This window comes from Piliocolobus tephrosceles, chromosome 4 (assembly GCF_002776525.5).
Source record: "Piliocolobus tephrosceles isolate RC106 chromosome 4, ASM277652v3, whole genome shotgun sequence".
Lineage (NCBI taxonomy): Eukaryota > Metazoa > Chordata > Mammalia > Primates > Cercopithecidae > Piliocolobus > Piliocolobus tephrosceles.
The window spans coordinates 97,746,662-97,764,810 of NC_045437.1; the positions used below are offsets into that span (position 1 = coordinate 97,746,662).

The following is an 18,149-nucleotide window of genomic DNA, read 5'->3' on the forward strand; positions in this document are numbered from 1 at the left end:
ATGTTGTTACTTCAGGATATTGTAATTGAAAAGGCAATATAAGACTAGTTTATATATAATTATTTGTTCAGAATTCTTATTGTAAGCATACTTTTTTTTTTTTTTTGAGATGGAATCTCATACTGTTGCCCAGGGTGGAGTGCAGTGGCATATCTCAACTCATTGCAACTTCTGCCTCCTGGCCTTAAGCAATTCTCCTGCCCCAGCTTCCCTAGTAGCTGGGATTACAGGCATGCACCACCATGCCTGGCTAATTTTTGTATTTTTTATTAGAGATGGGGCTTCTCCATGTTGGCCAGGCTGGTCTCAAACTCCTGACCTCAAGTGATCCACCTGCCTTGGCCTCCCAAAGTTCTGGGATTATAGGCATGAGCCACCATGCCTGGCCTATTGTGAGCATATATTAATTTTATATTTTAAAATATACTATTAGTTTATAAAATTAGCTAACCAGAATTGTATATTTACTTTCCTTTCCCTACCTCTCCTTTTTCCTATAATTTATTTTTAATAACAAAATAAAATTATGTATAACAAGAACAAATGAGATTACAAATGTCCATCAAACAAGATTGGTTAAATACATTATAGAAAAATATATGATGGAATATACTTTGCTATTAAAAAAAAGCTGTATTTATGTGTTGTTGAGAAAATGTCATGTTAATTTAAAAAATAAAGTGCGAAAGAGTACATATCATTCGAGTTGTAGAGCTACTACAATAAATACATATTTAGGCTTGTGCATATAAAACATAATTTTTAAATATGCTTCTCTATCTGTCTATATGTTTTTTGGAAGGATTCTTAAGAAATTATCTGTCATAGTTCGATAGTGAAACTGAGGATACACTTTCTGTAATGTTTGTTTTTATCCCATATTAAATGTAAGAAAATCAAGTATAATCATCCCACCAATGTAAAAACTACATTTGGTTATTACTAGTCAAATTAAAGCAACTGTAAAATAGGAATTTTTACCTGTCTCTAAGCATTTTATAAAAATGTATTTTGAGCTATATCTTAGATAATAATTTAAAATATTATATAAAACTGTCATTAATTTAAACAGGTTATTAAGATATTAAGTTGTATATTAATAATTTTCTTAGCTGGATATAAATAAGAAGCTTTTATTTTATATTTTGTAGTCAAATTTTTAAATGACTTTGAAGACCCCAAATCCCCTCTTCATGCTTACTATCTTATTTGCTCCAATTTTTTTTTTCTTTTTGGGACAGTGAATCACCGTGTCACCCAGGCTGGAATGCAGTAGCATGAGCTCGGCTCACTGCAACCTCTGCCTCCCTGGGTTCAAGCAATTCTCCTGCCTCAGCCTGCCACATAGCAGGGACTACAGATGTGTGCCACCACATCTGGCTAATTTTTGTATTTTTAGTAGAGGCAGTGTATTGCCATGTTGGCCGGGCTTGTCTCGAACTCCTGACCTCAGGTAATCTACCCACCTTGGCCTCCCAAAGTATTGGGATCACAGGCAAGAGCCACTGCACTGGGCCCAAAATTAGTCCTTTCTTTATTAAAAAAAAAAATACAAAATGTTAATTTGAAAAATGCAGACCACGTGGGGCTTCTGAAGAAATACCAATAAAAAAGTGGCAATCCCACGCCAATTTTATGTTTTCATACATTATCTTAAACTTGTAATGTATGTATCTGATTTGTCCCCATTAGATTACTCTTTTACTATTTTGCAAGATTCTTTTTAAATTATGAATCTATCTATATAACTTTTCCTTTTGTCTTACTGAATATGGTTTCAGAAGAATTACAATACATTAAAACAATACTTAAGAGTATCTGAATTTTGTGACTGACGGCTTCATTTTTAGAGCTTATAGAAAAATCTAAAATTAAATAGGATTTTAAAATTAGTAAGGAATCACAGTTTTTAGAAGGCAAAATGGTTAAGTAATGATGTCTGACCGTATGAAAACTATCTAAATGATCTTCATTGTGTTCAGGAATCTTGTTTTACAAATCACTTAAACTTTTTATTTGTAATTGTAGTACTTGGAAGAGCCTTCACATTTTAACATTATGACTATACACACTCTAAATTCTGTGTCTTGGGTGCTTTAATTGCTCATGAGAGTCAACCAAGTCCAGTAATCAACAGAGGATTTGAAACTCCTTATTTTGCTGAACTGTATTAACCACAGGGTTTCAGAGAGGTAAGTCAAAGGAGATGTAAAACAATTACTTAAAGAATAGTTCTTTGGGGAGTTTGCCCTTGCTTTCATATCACATAAATCATTTTTGTTTCATCAGTGCTCATACTTCCTTATTTTCATTTACAGTTCCAGTAGAAAGTACATACATTATGTCAAAACACTATCTTGCATACATCAATGTACTAGTTTCAATAAAATCCATAAATGAAGTTGCCTTTCACACGTACACCATGTGTACATATTTCCATTCTATTAGAAAAGTCACAAGACTCTCTGGAGCTCCTTTTATTATCCTTGGCCACAGTTTAGAACTCAATACCCTCGACCCTTTAAGAGGGTATATGGGGCCGGGCGCGGTGGCTCAAGCCTGTAATCCCAGCACTTTGGGAGGCCGAGATGGGCGGATCACGAGGTCAGGAGATCGAGACCATCCTGGCTAATACGGTGAAACCCCATCTCTAATAGAAAATACAAAAAACTAGCCAGGCGACGAGGCGGGCGCCTGTAGTCCCAGCTACTCGGGAGGCTGAGACAGGAGAATGGCGTGAACCCGGGAGGCGGAGCTTGCAGTGAGCTGAGATCCGGCCACTGCACTCCAGCCTGGGCGACAGAGCGAGACCCCGTCTCAAAAAAAAAAAAAAAAAAAAAAAAAAAAAGTAGATTTGTGATAAGGAAGGTGGAGAGAGAAGTTATTTCTATAGAATTCAAAATCAGTTTAGAAAATATATCTAATTCACAGTAATCAAAAAAAGCATACCATTCCATTCACCAGTGGTAAGAAATTTGGCTTTGTTGCTCTTTGGAATAAAATGCTTAGGAATTAGTAAAGTAGTTTATATTTATAATGGTTATAAAAGTGAATAGGACAAAACATAGGAGTCTTATTAAATTACTGAAAGAATCTGCAATTTTTACCTTTAAAATATATGTAAAAACCCATGTGTATTCACTGTTAATCATATATAACACTATCTGGATTCTAACTTATTGATAATGCACTATTGCAGTCACTCCTCTTATTTCATGCTTCGGTTTTGGTATTGGATTGAGAAATATAAACCAAAATCTAGGAAACAAAGGTACTAATTCAGAGTAATCTTAAGTTTTCTCATTAGTTTTCCATAGTCAGGGAGTACTTACTTTAGAGTATTTCTTACTAAAACTTAATCTGTTATCATTGGAGTGAGTGTGTGTGTGTGTGTGTGTGTGTGTGTGTGTGTGTGTGTGTGTAAGATGGAAAAGTTATCTTTTTAAGGTGTTTTTCAGAATAACATGATACCCAAACAGACAAAAAGACATGTTCTTAACACAATGCACTGTAATGTTACACTTTCTTAAAATGTACTTTTTTTTAAGTCAAATTGTAATTACCAGGGATATTTGTAAATTAGAAAGAAAAAAAAAAAAAACCAGTTACTTACCCAAATGCACGTATTTTTATCTTACTTTGTTGAAACTTCCTGTCAAACACCAAGAGAATGTGTGTTGAATAACCATGATCTAATTATAAGAACGCAATTTAGGCAGAGGGCGGTGGCTCACTCTTGTAATCCCAGCATTTTGGGAGGCAGAGGCGGGCGGATCACGAGGTCAGGAGATCGAGACCATCCTGGCTAACACGGTAAAACCCCGTCTCTACTAAAAATACAAAAAATTAACTGGGCGTAGTTCCAGCTACTCCCTAGGCTGAGGCAGGAGAATGACGTGAACCCGGGAGGTGGAGCTGGCAATGAGCCGAGATCGCGCCACTGCACTCCAGCCTGGATGACAGAGTGAGACTCTGTCTCAAAAAAAAAAAAAAAAAAAAAAGCAATGTAATTGTGTGCAGAATAATACAATACAAGAAACTATCTAGAGATTTAAACAGGAAATGGTAAATCCTTGCAGGAAATTATCTCAGGAACAAAACAAAAACACCTTAGCCCAGTTCCTGTTACAGTATAAGAAATTATTTTTAAGTCTGGGCTTGGAAACCTGTTTTTTTCAGGACTTGTATCCATTGTATTTAATTGGCCCCCTGAACTTGCCCTTCCTTCCCAAGTCCACTGCTTCTGTCTTACATCCTTATTATCTTATAAGTAAATTGATCAAAAGCCTAATTGGTTTTTATGCCTCTAGCATTTTTCTTGTCCTTGCCAAATAAATGTCTGCAGTTACAAGATTTCTTACTAAATTCAGACATCTAACTGTGCTTCCTACAGCATAAATTCAATTCCCTTCTCAACTACATCCCAAGTTATTTTCCAACTTTGTATTTCAGTGTTCCACAACAGGCTCCATTATTCCATATGTTTACTGTGCACTTCATCATTTCCTTGACCTGGTACCTTCTAATAATGCAACAGCATTTCCTTCTGTTAGGTTTTCTTATTCTCTTTCTTTTATCCCTCTGGCAATTGCTATTCTGTTTTTTTTTTTTTTTTTTTTTTTTTTTTTGAGACGGAGTCTCACTCTGTCGCCCAGGCTGGAGTGCAGTGCAGTGGCCGGATCTCAGCTCACTGCAAGCTCCCCCTCCCGGGTTTACGCCATTCTCCTGCCTCAGCCTCCCGAGTAGCTGGGACTACAGGAGCCCGCCACCTCGCCCGGCTAGTTTTTTGTATTTTTTAGTAGAGACGGGGTTTCACCGTGTTAGCCAGGATGGTCTCGATCTGCTGACCTCGTGATCCGCCCGTCTCGGCCTCCCAAAGTGCTGGCATTACAAGCTATTCTGTTTTTAAAGTCCAGTTCAAATGTTTGGTCCACTTTCCACGTGTCTTTGTGAACCCGAGTGACAAATTATACATCTCTGACAATATATTCCCCTATTAGGCCACTAGTGAATTGTATATGCCTCTGTTTGTACCATAAATCCTATCCATTTTTTAAAGTTAGTGGTCAGCTCTTCATTTTTGAAGCTACAGTATCTGACACTCAGTACACTTCCAGTAAAAAAACATAATTTCTCATCTGTGGTTCATCTTCTTTACATACTTATATGTGTGCATGAGTGAATTTGGCCTTTTGGTCATTTGCCACTTTTAAGCAAGAGTTTATATTTTAATGCTTTTTTTCTGAACTTGTGTTAATAAAAGGGAAATGTTGGCTTAATTCATTAAAACAGCATCTGTGACTTTGGGGGGAAGCATTAAGGCATTTTATCTCAGCCAGCCTCCTTTCTCACTAGGAGGCCTCTTGGCTACAGATGGGACTTAATTGCTCCTTAAATATATCTAACATTTATGCTTACATAATATTGCCCACTAGCCATTCAGTACTTCTGTTGTAGTTTCCTTACACAAAACCCATTAATTTTACTATGAATTCTTATTACTTTTTAGTGCTAAAAATAAAAAAAAAAAAATAGTAGTTTGTTCATGAGCAGACATAGATAAGTGCCAGGTTCAACAATTTGCTTTTTCAAAAAAGAAGATGAATTAAAATCATATCATATGTAAACAAACTTCAAGTTTGTAAATACAGTAACCATTAAAAAATAATGGAAACATATATCCATTTGGAGATTTTACTGAAGCTTATTCTTGTCTAGGGAAAATGTTTAGTTATATGTGTTCCACTGTGCCAAGGACAAACTGATCCTTTCCAGTCACTTACCCTCTGACAGCATGAATAAGTCTCAATGATGGATAGGCAGTTCGCACTTTCAGTTTATTCTTTAGGATTAATGCATTAACCCACTCCACGTGCTTCTCTCCTCCTTTGACCATGAAAGCAGGAATCCAAAGGACACTGTCATTCAGCATGGAAAGTCTATGCACAAATTTTTCTCTGTCACTCTCATTCCGAAAGCCTCCAAATGCTCTTTGTACAACTGATGGATTCATGGTAATAAAATCTGATTTAGTTCCCACATCTGCAGCAAATTCCACCACAGGAGCTAGATTACACCTGAAGAGAAAAAAATTAATGGGACAAATGAAAAAAAAAGAAATATTCACTGGTAGAATGATGTTCATGAAAAGAAGAATGGGAAATGAGGATTTTTTTAACCATGTGAAAAGAAAACCAAAAGATCATCTACTTGGTAAGACTGCATTTTCAATAAGTCTCCACACGTGTAGGAACACTGCTTGCAATAAAAAAGTGCACTCCCAGTACAGAGCTCAAAATGCCACTTGTGTGAATTCAACCTATTGTCTAAGAATACCCTTTGCTATTATCTTCATAAAACTACACAATTTGAATTTGTAATCAGAGAATTTATGATGGTAAATTCACAAGGGTTCTTTGGCCATTCAGTAGGCAATTTAAACCACATGCTGCTCTACAAGTAAATAAAACACATTGGACTTGACATTCTAATCTGCACTACTTGTAAAACTTAAGTCATTTCAACAACTTTGTAAGTCTAAGGAGATAAAGTTGACTTTACTTATACTCTGAGGTTAGGGGAAAAGTACAATTCCTTATAGTGTCTTACACAAACATATTTACAATTGTTTTCTATAGGTCTAAATGGGGAAGAAAAATAAGAAGAGTGGAGATAACATATTTAATGTGACTTTCTGGAGTTTTAGGTAATACAGAAAAACTCTTACTATAAGATCAAATATCAGCCTTCCTATTATTTTAGGACCTCCTCAAAATATCTGTTTTCCCTTTTTGGACGTATGCATCCCTGGGGAATGCATATGTAGGGAAAGAACAGAATATGTTGTACTGCTTTCTCCACTAGAGCCATAAGGTTTTGAAAAGAGCTTGGGCCTGATGTTATTCATATAACCTGATTCCATTCTTATATTAGAAGAAAGCTTTGAAAAGCACCTTGAATGTGGCCTTTAACCAATTTCTGTTGCTTCTTTGATCGGTCACATAGACCTTTTTATACTTGATTTTAAAAATAACTTCATTAAAAAAATTATTTTAACTTCGCTTTTAAAAAGGTAGGTTTTAGTTGACAAAAGAAAAACTAGATTTTGATAAACAGGAGTTTACTGTATTTGGAAAAAGTTGTTTGAATCAATTCAATCAAACCTTTCATGAAAATATGAAACTATTTTTAATATTTTTATCAGCCTTTCAAGGGACGTGATTTTCTTTTTCTGCATTTTTGAATGTTTGGTCACATTATGAAAGTTCCTTACATTTCTTGTCCTTGTGTACTTTGTCACATTAATTGAATTATTAAACATTTTAATTAAAAAGTCAAATATGTGTTCTGATATTAAAAATACTGTCTTATATATCATTCCTTATCTCTCTTCATTAACATATCTTATTACTTTCTAGATCTCTGACAATATTTAGCTATAACAACAAATATATTTCATCTCAAATTCTATGTTATTTAGAGTTAGCTACTGAGGGAAAAATATTAACACAATAATATTATTTAGAAAGTATAGGTTAAAGATTATTATCTTTTCAATTTAGGTATCTTTAATTACATCCACTATATTATATGACAGAGTACATATTCGTTTCTATTCATGATTCATACCACTAATTGTGATTAGATATTATTCATTCTCATTATGGTAAGAATATTACAAACAGGACTACCTAGAAAAGATTTTCTGATGTGAATATTTGTCAAAGTGAACACCTTCTTGTGGAACTCAAGGAAGATCAAGGACTTGATTATTTTAAAATCCTAAAATGTGCTCTACACAAATATTAAAAGTAATCTAAAATCTTAATGAAGCTAGTTATAACACGAATTTGGAAACTGTGGGGAAATTTTATTCTGGACATCATTATTACTGACACTTGTTTAGGTAAAATAGTGAGAATACTTGTAACATTACAATTAACATGTTCCTGTTGGGGAAATGGCTTTGGATATTTTTTCTACTACAACCAACCCTCAGTAATTTCTTTTCAGAGGATTCCAATTGTAGAAAGATCAATATTTATACTTTATTTTCACTATAATAGTAACTAGCAAAAATCAACCCAATTAAATAGAATAAAAATGATATATTCTGCTGAATTATTCCTTCAGGAAAAAAATCACTCAATTACTCTATACTTTTTCTTGTCACATATTTTAACATCCCACCCCCTATTCATATTTTCCAATACCCACTCTTGATTTTCTGGCCATGAATTTCTCAAGAGGTGGTAAGATGCTGATGAATTAAAGCTGAAGGGTGAAAGATAAATGCTTTTCACTTTGAAAGCAAAAAGAAGCTAATGGAATAAGAATATTTATGGAGAATAGGATTGATTTAGGAAACAAACCAACATATTTGATTTAATTAATGAATTCTAAAGGACTATGGTGCTAACTAAAAGAGCAACTGGAGATCAAAGAGTAACTGCAGTGTCTTGAGGATCTGAGCAGCACCAAATCAGACTTTGTCAGGGATAGTAACTGAGGTACAGAAAATAACAAGACAGAAGACACTTCATAAAATACAACCATTTCTGGATTTAGGAATCCAGCTTGTTCATTTTCCTGGGGAAGAATCCATTTTCCCTGGAAAGTAGAGTAATACAATGTTCCATGTTGCTGGTAAATTAAAAACTCTGTGGTTGAGTCAGAGTTTTAGTCATAGAATTAGCTGAATGCCACATATTTAAAAGAAGGCATTAAAAAATCAAAAATAACCAAAGAGCTGTGATGCACTTCAGCAATTCAGTACACTTGTTTTGAGCATCCAAACATTCTTAGCAGAAAAACTGCTGACTGAGCAGGATTATGAATATATTTGCAACCACAAAATTTTCATTTTTCTTTTTAAAAAATTCATTAGAGGCTATAATATTCAAAATTAGCCAGAACGTGTCTCATTTATGAGTAGTACATGATACTCATGTTTCTCTTAATCTCATAAAACAGAAGAGTGGCCAATTTTAAAATGGTGGATTTTGGTGAGTCAAAATTGTTGAGTGCATATAAACATTTAATAGAGTCAAACAATATTCTCTTTACCCAAATTAAATTTTTGTGCACATTTTATATTTGACATGTTGAAAAGCATATACACAGAATTAGCTGTATTAACAATACTCTTTATTTACTCTAAACTTTCCAGTTCTCGATTTATTTGTGTTTATTCTCCAATATTGATTAAACACCTACAGGAATGCAGCTAACTCCACTGTATTCTAGGCCTCTGAATTTTCTTCCATGATGACTTCTCATCCCTATATGCAGAATTGAAGTTACTTTCATGTTAATTTAAAAGTTATATAAAATATTTATTTTAGGATTCAAAGGGAATGAATGTTTATTTCATATATGAGCACCTCAAGATTACAGAATTCCCTAGTAAAAAATCTCTCTTGGATTGGCCATTATTCTCTGCAGTTCCCTTAAATGATAGTTCAGTAATATATGCAACTGGGAGATCCCACTTTGATTTATTCAACAGGCATTTATTGAGAGTTTGTTTTGCAAACACTACTCTAGAAGCTCAGAAATCTTTTTCTAGCTATTTAGTTATTTATGTTATTTAATAATGACATAATCTATCCAAAATATGTTCTTCACAGATATTATTAGTAGTTTTAATAAGTTAATGCTCATTCATTAGCAAAATATTTTTAAATTCTACAACGTGTTTTATGTATCTGTGCTAGGTATAGAACTCATCATTCAAAACTGGAGTAAATATGGTGTAAAACAAGGTGTTCTGTGATAATTGGAGGTTGTCACTTACATCCTTTCACACAAAACAGATTAAGAAGAAAACAATTCTAGGTGTATTACAGACCAAATTTTCCCCACCTTTTTAAATATTCAGACAAATTACAAAGACATAATTATCATCCTTTGTCTTTTTTGGCCAGTCCCACTGTATTGCTTCCTGTGCTAACTGACATCCCTCAGCCAAAGCATTATTACCTATGGAAACACCTTTGTCAATCCACTGTGAAATAGGAACCAATGTCTTCTCTTTTCTGTCCCTAGAGAAAGCTTGTTGATCCTGTTTGCTCCCATCTTGCTTCTCAGCTTGAGGAGCAAATGGAACAACAACAACAAAAATCTGTTAGCTATCTTTTCTTAGACTTTCTGATTACTTTATCAAAATTCCTAGGGAAAGTTGGCACATGTGACCTATCAGTCTCTTTGACTTTCCTGTCATGAAGGTTGTGGGTTCCACATAGACTTCAAACCATTCATTTTGCTTTGAGGTAAAAAGTAGTATTACTTCACTTTTAGATGAGAAACTAAGGCTAAAGTGGTTGAGAAACATGCCCAAGGGCATATAGGTTATAAAGGAAAAGCACCATCTAGTTTGTAATCATTCCAGGACAGGAGTTTTAACTGACACTATTGTACATATGATTTCATTCAGAAATATGATAAATGTCTATAAATTCATCCTTCACACAAACCTTCCTGTAGAAGAAAGAATGTTTTATCATTTAGCCCTAGCTTTACAGCTCAGATTCCTAGGACTCGGGTATATTATTCAAGGCCATTCAACCATGACCTTTCCCAAATTTTGAGCAGTTATTAAACAAAAGGTTTTAAACATCTAAAACATAAGCATAATATCTATACCTCAGATCTCTTGATAGACAAGATTTCAAAATGTTACTAGAAAGTATTAAATAACTAATTGATAAGACTTTTGAAATACTAACCATAGGATTAAAAGTTGACTTTCCTGTGGTATACCATAATGTAGTAAGCAAAATATAAGAAATAAAGTTGAAATATCACCTTGAACATTTGCATTTCAGTATGCTGAATAGGCACACAAAATACACACATATACATACACAACACATGTTAAGCTTTTAATAATGCCAATTGATGAAATTCTTAACTTGATAGAAATACAAACAATACACATCATGAAAATAATGAAATGACTAAACAGAAGAGGAAATTTTTCACAAACCCAGATCTGTTAACATTACTGGCAAGGGTGGGAAGAACAGTGTCATAATTTCTAGAGAAATTCACAGAATGAAAATATAATCAAATTCCTTCCACCAAACAAAGATCTGAACACCAAGAAATATGTTAGACTGTGTCATTCCCACATTTCTGTGAAAACAAAAATGAAAACATCGGTCAAATTTGCTATAACTGCACAGATATTACAGAATAGCTTAGATTTTGGAGGGGACAGAAAAGGGAACAATGCCAAGGAAAAATATATTGTTTAATTTAAATAAAAATGTTAACTATATACCTCATATTTATCCAAATTTGGCTTAAACTTTGAGAAATAAAATATACTTAGCTTCATTTCTATTCTTAGCTATCTGATCATCAGTAACCACGTGGGCAATGGAGACCTAAAATGTGGGCAATGGAGTTCACATCAAACAAATTACTTAACTTCTCTAACCTTATATCTCTTTTTTTTTTCACTTTTTCCTTTATTCAAGTATAAGTGACAAATACAAATATTTCAGAGGTTCAAATTTTTCTATAAATCAGGCTAACTGATTTATAGAAAACTGTAACTGTACTGGGAAAATTAAATTAAACAGAATATTTGAAATTATTCTCAAAATTCCCTTGCCCTGGATGGATAAAATATATTAGCTTATGCTAATTCCTTTCACATACTCTTTCTTTTTGCAATGTATTATGATCATAAATCTTTGGAAATGCACGCAGGTAAGTTAAAGGCATGTCAAATAAGATCCTTCTGAGCAACAGCATAAGGAAGCCCAGACTTTATTTATAACACATTTAGTAAGCCATTTTGACTGAAATTTACTTTTGATCCCCTGGGAATTGAGACTTGAATGACTGATGGGGCCAGACTGCAAACATTTTAAATATTAGATGAAAAAATTTGACTCCATAGGGAGTGTGGAAACTTTAAAACCCATAGACATGGTCAATTGTACTTAAAAAGAGGAATATGACTCAAGTGTTCAGGAGAATAAGGCTTCCCAGTTATAATTTTTTTTTCTTTTTTATTATACTTTAAGTTCTATGGTACATGTGCATAACGTGCAGGTTTGTTACATATGTATACTTGTGCCATGTTGGTGTGCTGCACCCATCAACTCGTCAGCACCCATCAACTCGTCATTTACATCAGGTATAACTCCCAATGCAATCCCTCCCTCCTCCCCCCTCCCCGTGATAGGCCCCAGTGTGTGATGTTCCCCTTCCCGAGTCCAAGTGAACTCATTGTTCAGTTCCCACCTATGAGTGAGAACATGCGGTGTTTGGTTTTCTCTTCTTGTGATAGTTTGCTGAGAATGATGGCTTCCAGCTGCATCCATGTCCCTACAAAGGACACGAACTCATCCTTTTTTATGGCTGCATAGTATTCCATGGTGTATATGTGCCACATTTTCTTAATCCAGTCTGTCACTGATGGACATTTGGGTTGATTCCAAGTCTTTGCTATTGTGAATAGTGCCGCAATAAACATACGTGTGCATGTGTCTTTATAGCAGCATGATTTATAATCCCAGTTAGAATTTCATAGTAACATAATTCACATAGAAGGTAATAAAAATCTTTTATTTATTTATTTATTTATTTATTTATTTATTTATTTATTTATTTTTTTTTTTTTTGAGGCGGAGTCTTGCTCTGTCGCCCGGACTGGAGTGCAGTGGCCGGATCTCAGCTCACTGCAAGCTCCGCCTCCCGGGTTTACGCCATTCTCCTGCCTCAGCCTCCCCAATAGCTGAGACTACAGGCGCCTGCCACCTCGCTCAGCTAGTTTTTTGTATTTTTAGTAGAGACGGGGTTTCACCGTGTTAGCCAGGATGATCTCGATCCTGACCTCGTGATCCGCCCATCTCGGCCTCCCAAAGTGCTGGGATTACAGGCTTAAGCCACCGCGCCCGGCCATAAAAATCTTTTATTATTGCTCTAAGAAGAATACTTACATTTTAAAATATTTATTTCTTTATTTCTTTATTTATTTTGAGATGGAGCCTCCCACTGTCACCCCGGTTGGAGTGCAGTGGCACAATATTGGCTCAGGGCAACCTCCGTCTCCTGGGTTCAAGCAATCCTCCTGCTTCAGCCACCCAAGTAGCTGGGATTACAGGTGCCCGCCACCACCCCCAGCTATGTTCATTTATTTTATTTTTTATTTTTAGTAGAGATGGGGTTTCACTATGTTGGTCATGCTGATCTTAAACTCCTGACCTCAGGTGATCCACCCACCTCTGCCTCCCAAGTAGTTGGGATTACAGGCATGAGCCACCCCACCTGGCTGAATATCTAACTTGTATTGAACATTTGTGATGTGCCAGGAAGCATTCTCTGTGCTTTGCATGTAATGTATGTGATTCTCACAATAAGCCAATGAGATAGTCACTATTGCTGTTTTCCAATGATGAGGAAACTGAGTTGCAAGAAATATGTCCAAGATTACATAGTTTGTAAGTAGTGGAGGCAGATTTTAAGTTCATGCTCTTAAATATTGGGTACCATTTAATCCCTAAGAATGGAAAGGAAGCAAAAAATAAATACAAAGAACTTGGTCACAAGTTCAGTTGTATATGTGAAGGTGATATGGCTATGACTTCCATCACCTTGTTGAACTTTATGTTCAGTCTGAAAGTCTGACTGGCTAAAGTAAAGGTTTCATCTTTGCTCTGTCTTCTGTAAACATTCCTCCCCAAAGGTAGGGTCTTGGGTGGGAGAGGATGATAATCTCAGCATGCAGAAAGTCAGGGCCTGGTAGGAATATACAGAAGGTTGTGATCCTCTGAAAAGCCACCAAAGAAAACTGACATAGGAAAGAATGTGAAGGAAAATAAAATGTTGATTCTGAAATTTCCTACTATGTAAGTGTGGAAAAAAGGTTAGGTAATTAATAGTAGATGTGCACACACTAAAGGAGGGAGGGAAGAAGGAAGCAAGGAAGAAAGAAGAAAAAATGACCCACTTCTGAGATGCCATTTAAAAGTACAGTACTAAAATTCAGAACACATGAATTCAAATCAAGACTCTTTACAATAAAACCAGTGTCCTATATTCTCTTTTCTAAACTAAAAAGTGGTTCTATGTGAAAATGAGAAGTAAAAACCACTCATTGAGTTTAATTTTAAAATAAATATATTGAAATGTGTAAAATTTTATCTTCTTTCTCTTCAAGAGATTTACATCTTATAAGAAATGTGCCCAGTATGAAAAACTACACCTAAACAAATGCTATTGTTGAAAGAAAAAAATCTTTTCGCACTGGAACTCAAGTCTCAAAATAAATAATAAGAGGATACTGGAAGCATTATCTCAAAATATTATGAGATCGCTAAAATGCTATTAGTATCTTTAATTTATTTAAACGTAATATAAAATCACAATTATCTTCTCTGATGTAAAGCAATGGATTAAACTAAGACCTGTAATTAGAGAGTTATCCCAGGACTTCAGCTAAGGACAAACGGCAAGGACAGCTCTGTCTTACACTGTCTTTATTAACTTCAGCATACCAACAGAAAAGAATCTGTAAAATCAGGAAAGGTGTTTATAGTCAGAGTGCTTCCTTGTGAATCCACATTTTAAATCAAACTAAAACTTTGCATTTATCAACTTTCTCCTTGGAGACTTGAATGGTATGACTAATTATAAGTTAGCACTTGTTTTTTCAAGAAAGGATAAAAAAAATAGAGCAGAGTGTAAAAGGAACCAAAAATGAATAAATTAAAATGATAAGACATCATAAAGACAACAATTTGTAAATATTTTTATCAATTAAAAAGAAAGTCTAATGGCATCTGGTTGTCAATGCATAGTTGCTTGTAATATGCAAAATGGAGGGTAAAGCGTTAACTGCTGTTCTTTATCTGGGACTTCACAATATATTTATAAAAGCCAATAGCAAATTCTGAAATGGCAACAAAATTCAGGTTCTACTAATGTGGGGAGCTATCTTGTCTGGTTTATTACTTATTCCCACTGCCAAAGTATCTCATAATAGGTGTTCAGTAATCATTTTGTAAAGTTCTCTCATTTATTAAATGAAGTACAAAGCACATGGCAATATCAGTGAGACATAACATACACATAACTGAATACTATATTTTAAAAATTGCATCCCACAAAGCAACCAACTATTATAATGTTTGTTATTTAATATGACTTCTTGTGACATTTGCATAGTGTCTGTTTCCTTTGTTTCTGTTCTTATCTTGTCCATACCCAACTCCCAGAAACCAACTTGGCTTAACTTAGAAAAAAAGTGATTTATTGGAAACCTGGCTAGACCACAGAATCATTAAAAAGATCATAGCCCCCAAACAATGGGTTATGTCCCTGTCAGGGACACCATGATTTCTCACTATCAAGGAACTCTGAACTTCCAGTAAACCCAATATTCTTAACCCACATTTCACCAGCCAAAGTCATAATTAGGAAAATGTGGTTAAACTAGTTTTGACCACATTTCTGTTCCCATGCTGCTAGGCAGAGAGAAATGAAAATATTGGTAAATTTTTGCTTTTGTAGTGGATAACAGGTCCCCTTTCTACATATTTACAGGTTCTCCTTAAATAACAAGAAATTGTCAGATACTGAATAGTTAAAAAAAGGCAAAAAATGTCCAATTGATCACTCCTTATTCTTAATTTTTCCCTGTTGGCATTTTCTAGATTTTTGTTACTAGCCATATTATCTCTCAATTCACACCTCACCTCTTGCAGGAGCGCAACTACTCCCATCCTTCACTTAGTATGGTGAAGGAAATCTTTATCTCCAACTCTAACACCTATCTGAGTTTCAATCAGTTACTGAACTCCTCAGTTATTATCCCAACGATACTTCAAATCAGCATGTTTACAATGAAAGTCATTACCTGTAATGTTCTCTTTTCTCTTCCATAAACTTCTTGTTTTTTCTTTATTTTCTAATACTATGTCACTATTACTTCTACTGTTACCAAAATATAAGCATCTCAGAGACTTCTTACATCTTTCTCCCCATTGTATTCCCCATATCTTCTTGGTCACCAAATTCTGCCTTATATATACTCTTCTTACCACCCAAATATGACACTTCCTATTTACTCTTCTTGCCACTGTCCAATTTTAGTTATACCTTGCTTAGATTTTTGTTATAATTTAAATGATCTTACAATCTTTAGTCTCATACTCCTTCAATCATACATGCACATTTACTGATTATGATAATTCTGTTTGTTGAGACTTCCAGTGAATGAAATTTAAAATCTAGTGTTCTGGAATCTCAGTCTGCTTTAGAAAGCATAAGCTTGTCCCTTAAGCTTGAGGACACATGGGCATGGCCAATAGTAATTCTCAGTGCCTTCAGAATTAAGAACCAAGCCTTAGCTTATGTCATTTTAACACTGGTTTTACCAAGTGCTGTCTTGTATTCATTGGCACAATGTTAACATAGTGTCTGTCTCTCACTGAATTTGTCATGCTGTGGATTAATTACATAGTTATGTTAGTTTCTTCTACCATAATATGGATTCCTTAGACATATCTCTTTTCTCTTTATGTTTCCAGGGCCTATCAGTCAAAGCCCAAAACATAGGAGAAATAAGAAATAAGATGTGTAAAATATTTGCTAAAATGAATGGAAATATTTGAAGTTAAACGTGCTATATCTTGATTAACTGTTTAATTTAAGGTTCACATTTTTCTATCACATATAACACACATATTTTCTTTCAAAGAGTAAACTGAAAGATGTTTGTGTAAGTAAAAATAATTACTATGCAAAAAATTTTCTTCAATGAAATGTTACAAAGACATCTTTGTTTTTGTTTTAACACTTGAAAAGGACTTTAAAAATGCCAGGACCTCTTCTAAATTTCACACACATATACATAAATTTAAACATGTAAACCTCATAAGGACACAAAGAAATAGTACTACAATTATATATACTTTACAGATTAGTAACCTGAAGCACAAACACAGAGGATGGGTGACCAGACTAACGTCATTTGTTTGTAAGTGCTAGAGCTAGGGTTCAAAACCAAGCAGTCTACATGTGATTCTACACTCAAACTTTTTTTTAACACCTGGGCCAAATAAACATATACATAGATGTGAAAAATACGTCATTAAACTTCATGAGCATTGTTGAGAACTTGCTGTTACACTACATGAATTGTCGAAGTAATTTAAATATGACATATTAATTTCACCATTTATCACAGACCATTAAGAATCAGCATGTGATTGTTTTCTTTTTTTCATGAAAGTGAATATGAATGTATTTATGGTAGTCGACTAAAATATATTTGAATCATAAATATGTTTCTTAAAATTGTACATAGAATTAATACTAGGTATACCCTCAAAATTCTGCCTTTGGAATTAAAAAGAGGTGTAATTTTTATTTCCCTGAAGGAATGCAGGGAAAAATTATGAGTTGTTGAAAGATTCCCTGTGTATTATGAAATAAAATTTTGAGAAAAGTTTGTAATTAGGATATTTAAAGTTAGGGATTGGGGAACCAAGTGAGAATTCTCAAGATATATGTATCGTGACACATTCTTGCCAAAATAATCAGGAAAACTACTCCATTGGTCTGTGGTTGCATCAGTTACTACTGTTTAACAAAAGAACTGATTCAGCATAGTACTTAAGTCCTTTAAAATTATGTTGTACACTTAAAAGAAGGAAACAACGTTTGCTATGGTTGATATTGTAATCACCCATGATAGAAAACTAAGGTAGAAAAACTATAATTTTTCCCTTTACAATTCATGCTGTTGATAAAGTATGTACAATGGGTACATTAAAAGGGTTGTAGGAAAAATATCTAACTCTTAGTGATTATACCATCAAATTGCCTCAGAAATGTCACTTTGACATTTAACTTTCTTGTTTAAATAAACAAAAAAACTTAATAACATATTCACTTGTCATTCTTATAAATATCTTTTTGAAAGTGTAACCCAAGGTTGAAAATTATTTTTAACTTATCATATATTATTTATTCAATACTGAGTCCCAAAAAGACAGTTGGTTTGATGCTCAAAATATGTAGGCATTCTAGTACCAATAAAGCATTGGGAAAAATATCATGAGTGTATAAAAATGAATGTTTCAATTTCTGATATCATAAGGTATGCCAAGACAATTTCACGTTTATTA

The 18,149-nt window shown here is 34.2% G+C and overlaps 1 protein-coding gene across 1 annotated transcript in view; it reads right to left on the bottom strand.

Moving 5' to 3' along the window:
• The window catches only part of ST8SIA4 (ST8 alpha-N-acetyl-neuraminide alpha-2,8-sialyltransferase 4), a 100,506-nt gene that overhangs the window by 42,557 nt on the left and 39,800 nt on the right, over positions 1 to 18,149 (bottom strand). The window contains 1 exon segment of the mRNA XM_023212217.2: positions 5,784 to 6,077. Coding sequence (XP_023067985.1) covers positions 5,784 to 6,077 — 294 coding nt within the window.